The sequence below is a fragment of the Salvia splendens genome, chromosome 6 (assembly GCF_004379255.2).
Source record: "Salvia splendens isolate huo1 chromosome 6, SspV2, whole genome shotgun sequence".
NCBI lineage: Eukaryota > Viridiplantae > Streptophyta > Magnoliopsida > Lamiales > Lamiaceae > Salvia > Salvia splendens.
In genome coordinates, this window is record NC_056037.1 from 14,969,874 (window position 1) to 14,977,922 (window position 8,049).

Consider the following 8,049-nt stretch of genomic DNA (forward strand, 5'->3'; position numbering starts at 1 on the left):
TTCGTCCAATTTATAAACTAATCGATTTCATCTTTACGTGGATAATCATGAAAAATATAAACCAAATGTGTAGACTTTTTAGGCCGTTATTTATAGGAGCCATGATCCACGTGATATTTTGAAAAAAAAAAATTTCTTGACTAAAAAATATACTACTAACAATAGAGTTTTACAAAGGAATTAAAAGTGAGATGTGTCTACATTCAATAAAAAATGAGTAGAAGATACAAAAGATCACATTTTTCCGAGGTTAATGGAATCAGCAAATATCCAAATTACAACTACTTCATTCTCTCCCTAAAACCCTAAATCACAGAAAATGACTAATAGAAGATCGAGGGTCCCACACAAAGTGAATATCAATTTCCCCACGCCAACTAAGCTAAAACCCTAACATTTTGATGCTGGAAAATTTTAAAAGCCCTATCCTTTAAAATACTCCATTATTGAGCCCCAAAATCCCACAAATGAATGGTAGCATCATCACTGCATGCAGCCACATACCTCTCATCTGCAATTAGGGCATTGCAATCTTCAATTCTCTCTCTAAAATTATACAAATAGTGACCATGCTCAATCTCCCAAACCCTAATCACCCCTCCACCCCATGTCACTCCATACCCACCATTCATGCACCCAAATGAAACCCCCTCTCTCATTGTGAACCTACACACCTCCTCCATACTCCCCGCCCGACGCACGGCAGCCACGCGCCTCGCGTCCGGTATCAAGGCCGTGTCGCCGTAGGCGTCAAAGGCCCCCACAATGATCCCCCTCCGAAACTCCTCCTCCCACACCACCACCCCCTGGTTTAGCAAGTGGAACACCATAGTCCTAATGCCGGTGCACGCCACCGCCATGTCCCCTCTCACCACCCTGATCCGGCCTATGATTCCGGTCATCTCAGTCAGCAGATGCCACCCCATCACCGCCTCGGGATCGGTCATCGTGCCACCGATGAAAAGAAGCTCCTCCGTTTCCCCATTCCATATGTGAAATGCTCGCCCCGGAACACCTACAGATTATAAAAACTAGTCTGTTTAAGTGGTCCAGTGGCAGAATAGTAATTAATGTCTGAAGTCAAATGTCTCATAGTTACGTTAGTTTTTTTAAAAAAATAAGGAAAGAGAATTACTACCGGCGTAGAGACCGACCCACCAGCGATGGCAGCCGGCGAAGTCGACGAGGGCGCCGTCGTTGACGACGTCGCCCAAGTGGGCCCGGCGCAGCGGGGAGGCGGTGTTGACGGCGGCCATGTGGATGTCGCCGTCGAGGGTGGCGAAGACGAGGCGGGAGTCGGAGAGGATGATGCCGGAGACGGCGCTGGAGAAGCGGCCGAGGCGGTCGCGGTGCTGCGGGTAGAAGGTGGAGAGGTGGAGGCGGGTGGGGATGTGGAAGAGGTGGACGGCGCCGTCGGAGAACCCCGCGGCGAGGTGGTGGTCGGAGAGGGCGAGGCGGCGGCAGCTCAGGCCGTCGTCGTCGTTGTTGTTGTTGTCCGTCGGGATGAAGTGGAGGGTGGCGTGCTCGTACCTCCGCGAACGGAAGTTCGCGGAGGTGCGGTGGCGGTAGATGCACTCCTCCCGCCACGACTCGCGCGCGAGGAGCTCGCCGACGTTCCAGATGCTTCGCGCCAGGTTTTGCCATAGAAGATCCGACCGCGATATGGCTCGCCAAGTGGGGCACACCTGTCATTATTATTAATTAGTAATTTCATTTTAATCAGTTTCTGAATAATGTCAATATTCGTTTTGGAAATTATTCCATGCACTTTTCTTAAATTACTAAATTGTAATTTATCAATACAGAATATTAAAAATATCAACATAAATTTATATTGACATTTTGAATATGAATGTCAACTAAATAATCCCTACGTCTAAACAGTGAACTAATATATCAATGTCAACTAAATAATCCCAACGTCTAAACAGTGAACTAATATAAATAGGAGTATTAAAACTAAAAGCAAGTGGAATTTATAAAGCACAAGTCCTGAAAATGGATGCTGACATTGGAAAGGAACTCTCATTTTGAACCCATGCTTGGATCCAGACAAATTAATAAAAAAATGGAGTAATAAAAATGAAATGAGGGGGAGCAGAAAAAGAGTGTTGGGCAGAAATCCAAGAATTTATATGCAGGCATGCCCTCTCACTGCATAGAAAAAGCTGAATATAAATAATAAATGAAAACTGTGCATGGAAACTGCAGTGAGATACAAGAATCACTTTATCAATAACTATTACAACCAGCTGACAACCTAGACGACTTCTACGGTGTGTTTCTTGTTCAATGTCTGCGTGAGAGAGAAAACAAACAAACAAACCATTCGAAAATGCGAATCCAACAGCAAAATGACACACAGACAGAATCTATACATATATCCAAATTTAATTAGAATTGATTAATTAATTCTTGAAAAAATTAAAACACACAAGTAATAAGTAACCGGTAAATCCGTGTATAGCAAAAAAGGGCTAGGAGGAGAGAGAAGAAGAGTTGTCATGGGAGCAGACTAAATAAAGTAGGGTACTAGGGAAATGCATGTCTTGTGTTATTCGAGCTGTCCCATACAGCTTTAGATATGTCTCTTCTTACTTGTAATTTCCCAATAAAAAACTGACACCCTTCCTTCCTCTTAAATGTGATCATTCAGGTTAAGAAGATATAAAAGCTAGCTTGCCTAAGTACACTAGTTTTTAGATACAGACAGCATCAAAAACAGTGGAGCTTTAGTTCTATTTCACACCTATCTGAGACCTGCCACACCATCCATTTTTTTTGTTACTTTTAATAAAATTCAAACTTCTCCATCTTACCCAATAGATATTGCACCAACAAAAGGAAAATATCTTTTACAGATTCAATCTTTTGTTGGATTTGGAATTTGGTCAAATGAGTAGGGCTTTGAGCTCAAAACTCTCAAGGGTGGGGGCTGCTTCTGCCAAGAGAGTAAAACAAACCTCCAAACAAACCATCCTTTTTAATATCCAAAAATGGGTATTTTGTCTTGGTTTTTTTTCACTTACACATCTAGACCTTACAACATAGGGTATAATTTTGTTAATGTTTTGTCACTATTCTACTTTCCAACTTCCAATTTTTCCACATTATTCTCTCCCTCTCACACAAACACATTAGATGAGAAAAATGAAGAACTATATATATATAAAAATGAAGAACTATATATATAAAAATGAAGGGGACCTGAAAGAAGTTGGAGAGAGCTTGAGCGGCGGCGAGGCGGCCGATGGTGCGAGAGGCATCAACGGCGACTTGGAATGCGAGGGCTTCGAGGAAGGGCTCGGGCCAGACCCCATTGCTTGTTCTTATTCTGCTGCGGGAAGATGAGGGGCCTTCATAGTCGCTGTCTCCTCCTTGGGTGGAGGGGGATGAAGATGAAGTTGACATGTTTTGGTGTACTTCAAAAGTGCAATGGAAGAAAATTCGCTAATATTTGGAGACAAATAAACTATGCAAAACAAAAAGGTAGATAGAGACGCACAAAATGAGGGGCCCAAAATGGTGTGTGTGTGTGTGTGTGTTTTCGAGTTTCAAGGCTTGTGTGTGTTATGTAGTGTGAATTGTGTTGAAATAGTGACACTGTCAGATAAAGAAGGCAATCAAGCATGGAGATAAATTGTTAGAGCACCCGCGTTATTGTTAGAGCACCCGCGTTATTGTTAGAGCACCCGCGTTATTGTTAGAGCACCCGCAACGCGGGCCGCCGGCGTTCCGCGTGCCGTTCCGCCGGAACGGTTTCACCGCGGAACGCGTTGCGGCGCATGGTTTCGTCCCGGTTCCGTGTCGGGTGCCGACGGAACGAAACGCGGCACGGTCTGTGCCGCCACGCTCTTCGGCGACGTGGCGCTCCCCGCGGCGTGCGTGAGTCCCACTCGCCGGCCCGCGAGTGGGACACGTCACCTGCTGACACAATAATTATTTTTTAAAAAAAATTGATTTTTTAAAATTTTTTTTATAACGGTAACATTACCGTTTTTTTTAACTTTTTTATTTTTTTATTTTTATTTTTATTTTCTTATTCTATAAATACTCCTACTTCATTCTCATTCTCATATTCAATCTCTACACAAAATGTCCGGCGACGGCAACTACGGCGGTGACGGCTCCGGTGGGTGGGATCTCAACGCGTTCGGCGATTGGCAGACCATGTACAACACACTTGGTGGTTCCGGGTCGTCGACGCCGGGCACCCAGGGGTCGGCGACGCCGGGTGGGTACCAACCACCCACTTTCGATGTGGATGCCTACGCACGACCACCCGGCTCGCGGCTTTCTCAGGGTTTGTCCAAGATTCGGGAGAATATCCCCGTTGAACCCACCCAGGGAGGAGGCCGAGGCGGTGAAAGCTCCAGGGCTGCGTCTGAGGCGGCCGAGGAGGCGGAGGAGGAGGAACCGGAGGATCTGGACCGGCATCCGTACAGCAACGAAGAAACAAAGGCGGTGTACACCGCCTGGCTCACCGTCTCGTACGATCCCATCGTCGGGAATCAACAAGCTGCCAAGTGCTTATGGGAAAAGGTCCGCGATGTCTACCACCAGACTAAGCCGAAAGTGGCCCGGAAGCGCAAATATACAATGCTCCGTGCTCACTTTGGCCGAGTCGACGTACAGGTCAAAAAATTTTGTGGCATCTACTCGGCCGAAGAGGCGAACTACCAAAGCGGAGCTTCGGGCGCCGACATTTTGAGGGCGGCTTTGCGCGTCTTCTACCAGGACACCGGACTACAGTTCAAATATGTTGATATTTGGCAGCTCGTCAAAGACGAGGAAAGGTGGGCCGGCGGTGTCCGCTCGAGCTCGGGCTCAACCTCAAAGCGCACGAAGCACACAGCGACCGGAAACTACTCGTCTGGTGACACCGGTGAGGATAGCGAGGGTGAACCGCAGGTGTTTGGGGGTACGTGGGATCCAACGCCCGGCGAATACGGGGGATCCAGCCGTGGGCGCCGTCGGCCGCAAGGGACGAAGGCGGCTAGAGCGAGGAAGGGCCGAGGCGAATCAAGCCAGTCGACCTCGGGATCGGACACACTTATGGTGGCGTACATAACCGCCACAATGGCGGACCCTTCCCGCTTCTCGTATGCCCAATTCACGGCCTGGTGGAACGGAATTGTTGCTATGGCATCACAACTTTGCCTTCCGACTCCCCCTAAATCTCGACCGCCTCCGGAGGATGATTTGCCGGCGGAGTAGTTTTTTTTATTTTCCCACGTTGAAGTGTGTGTTTTTTTTTTGTTTTTTTTAAGTTTAAGTTTTAATTTTTTTAATGTTGTGTGTTTTTTTATTAAAGTGTGAAGTGTGTTTATTTAAATTAAATTGGGTTGGAAATAAAAATAAAAAATGAAATTGAATGAATAGTAATTTAAGGAACGGTTAATGAACGGATAAGAAACGGAGGATTGCAGGTTCCGTTCCTTAGTTAAGGAATGGAGTAAATAAGTACAGTGGGGCCCTCAAATAGTGGTTTAAGTAACGGTTTAGGAACGGTATAGGAACAGCGTTGTGGATGGCCTTAGCGCATAAATAACCCCGTCCCCATTTCCAACCCCAAGTCTCCTCCACTTCATCATTCCTCTACAGTTGCGGCTCAACCCCAACTGCTCTAACCCTGCAGGCCACAACCCGGGCCGCAACTATTAAATGACACTATTCACAACTTCAACCTATTTTACACGTAAAATAAAAAAACGGCGGAAATTTATAACACGGAAAATTTCATTTATAACACGAGAATTTCATTTTTAACACAAAAACAATAAATTATAACCAAAAAAATATATAAAAAATTATAATATTAAAAAAAATTCAAAAAAAAAATTGCAAATCTGCATCACACGTCGCCCCTCTCCTTCTTCTTCCTCTGCCCCTCCCTCTTCTTCCTCTTCCAAAATGTAAAAATTCAGAAAAATAATTGCAAATCTGCAGCACGTCGCCGCCCCTCTTCTTCATCTTCCTCCCTCTTCTTCCTCTTCCAATTTTTGGCGAAAATTCCTTCTTCCGTCACGGCCCCTCTCCGATTAACGCGCGCTGGGCCGGGCCACGGGACGGTCACCAGGCCGGGAACGCGGCCCCGGGACCGGCCCAGGCCGTGCCGCTCTTCCGTGTAACGCGTGGGACGGGCCGGGACTCGTGATTTGCGGCCCGACTCGTAGCGTTAAAGATGCTCTTAGAACATCATTAACCCGGCCCGGATTCAGGCCCCTAGTCCCCTCCACGTCATCATTCTCTTAAATTTGAGTCTCACACCACAACTGCTCTAACCCTGCAGGCTCCAACCCAGGCCACAACTAATAAATTATATTATTCACAAGTTCGACCTATTTTAGGTGTAAAAATTGAAAACATTGAACAATTATAACACGAGAAATTTATTTTTAATTCAAAAATAATAAATTATAAACCAAAAAATTAAAAATTATAACAAAAAAAAGCAAAAAAAATTAAAAATTAGAAAATTAATTTGTCGCCCCTTTCCCGCTTCTTCATCTTCCTCCCTCTTCTTCCTCTCCCCCTCTTCTTCCTCTTCCAAATGCAAAAATTGCAGCTCGGTCACGGCCCCTCTCCCTCCATCGCCGGGTCGGGCCGGACCCCGGGAGCTTCCCCAGGCCGCAACTGCGGCCACGGGACCGGCCCAGGCCGCAACTCCTCTTCCTCCAACGCCAAGCTCGCGCCGGGACTCGCTTTTTGCGGCCCGGCCCAGAGCGTTAATGATGCTCTTAGGCCACCAGCAATGCATCTCGCGAGTGGCTCGTATCTCGTCCCGGTCTCGCCGATACTCCCGTCCCACCAAGACGGATCGCTGGCTGTCTCGCCACGCGCTCGCGCGACGTGGCGCGCTCCGGCGCCATTCGTGACGCCCACTCGCCGGCCCGCAAGTGGGCTTCATCACGCTGACGCAATAAATCATTTAAAATTTTTTTTGAATTTAATATAAAAAAAATTGAAAACCGTAATATTACCGTTTTTCGACCGTTTTCCTTTTTTTACTCTATAAATACTCCTATTTCATCCTCATTTCACACACAAATACACATCTATTCTTCTCAAATCATCTTCATTTCTTCTCTCCAATTTTTATCTAACCTCTCCAATTGTCATCACAAAATGTCCGGCGACGGCAACTATGGCGGTGGCGGCTCCGGCGGGCTTGACATCAACGCGTTTGGCGACTCGGGGGCATGTACAATGTCTTGGGTGGTTCCGGCTCCGGTTCGTCGACGCTGGGCACCCAGAGCTCGTCGACGCCGGCAGGGTACCAACCAACCCTTTTTGATGTTGATGCATGCGCTCGTCCCTCCGCCCCGAGGAGTTCGCAGGGATTATCCCAAATTCGGGAGGATTATCCGGATGAACCCACTCCGGAAGGAGGACGAGGCGGTGGAAGCTCCAGGGCGGTGGAGAAAGAGGCGGAGGCGGCCGAGGAGGAGGATGTAGGTCGGCATCCGTACAGCCACAAGGACATGATGGTTGTGTACAACGTCTGGATCAGCGTCTCGTACGATCCCATCGTCAGGAATCAACAAACCCGGAAGTGCTTCTGGGAAAAGGTCACCGAGGCCTACAACGAGATTAAGCCGAAGGGGTCCCATTGAAGATGCTCCGCGCTCACTTTGACCGAGTCGGCAGAGAGGTCAAAAAATTATGCGGCATCTACAAGAACGAAGCAGCTCATTACCAAAGCCAAGCAACGGGAGCCGACATTCTGAGATCGGCTTTGCGAGTCTATTTCGAAGACACCAGTAAAGAATTCAGACATGTCGATGTTTAGGAGGTCATCAAAGACGATGAAAGGTAGGCCAACAGTGTCCGGTCTAGCTCGGGCTCGACCTTGAAGCGCACGAAGCACACAACGGGTGGCAAATACTCGTCTAGTGGGGCGGTTCGGGCAGCGCCGCACAAGAGGTTGCCTCGCAGGAGGTTGAGGGCACGACAGACGATGCCGGGGGTCCTCCCGTGGGCGCCGTCGGTCGCAAGGGATTAAGGCGGCTAGAGGGAGGAGTGGCCGAGGTGAATTCAGCCAGACGG

At 47.6% G+C, this 8,049-nt stretch overlaps 1 protein-coding gene across 1 annotated transcript; it reads right to left on the reverse strand.

The window, feature by feature from the left end:
* Positions 1 to 348: 348 nt before the first annotated feature.
* LOC121807638 (transcriptional regulator STERILE APETALA-like) lies at positions 349 to 3,411 on the reverse strand. The gene is made up of 3 exons (XM_042207911.1): positions 3,208 to 3,411; positions 1,139 to 1,685; positions 349 to 1,015 (listed from the first exon to the last, which is right to left on the reverse strand). Exons 1-3 carry the CDS (start codon positions 3,409 to 3,411, stop codon positions 444 to 446), a joined length of 1,323 nt encoding a protein of 440 aa, XP_042063845.1. The 3' UTR covers positions 349 to 443.
* Positions 3,412 to 8,049: the final 4,638 nt, after the last annotated feature.

Coding starts and splice junctions, on each gene's coding strand:
- LOC121807638 (XM_042207911.1), bottom strand. CDS start 3,411: ATGTCAACTTCATCTTCATCCCCCTCCACCCAAGGAGGAGACAGCGAC. Junction 1,686..3,207: donor CTCTCTCCAACTTCTTTCAG/GTCCCCTTCATT, acceptor TAATAATGACAG/GTGTGCCCCACTTGGCGAGC. Junction 1,016..1,138: donor GTGGGTCGGTCTCTACGCCG/GTAGTAATTCTC, acceptor TATAATCTGTAG/GTGTTCCGGGGCGAGCATTT.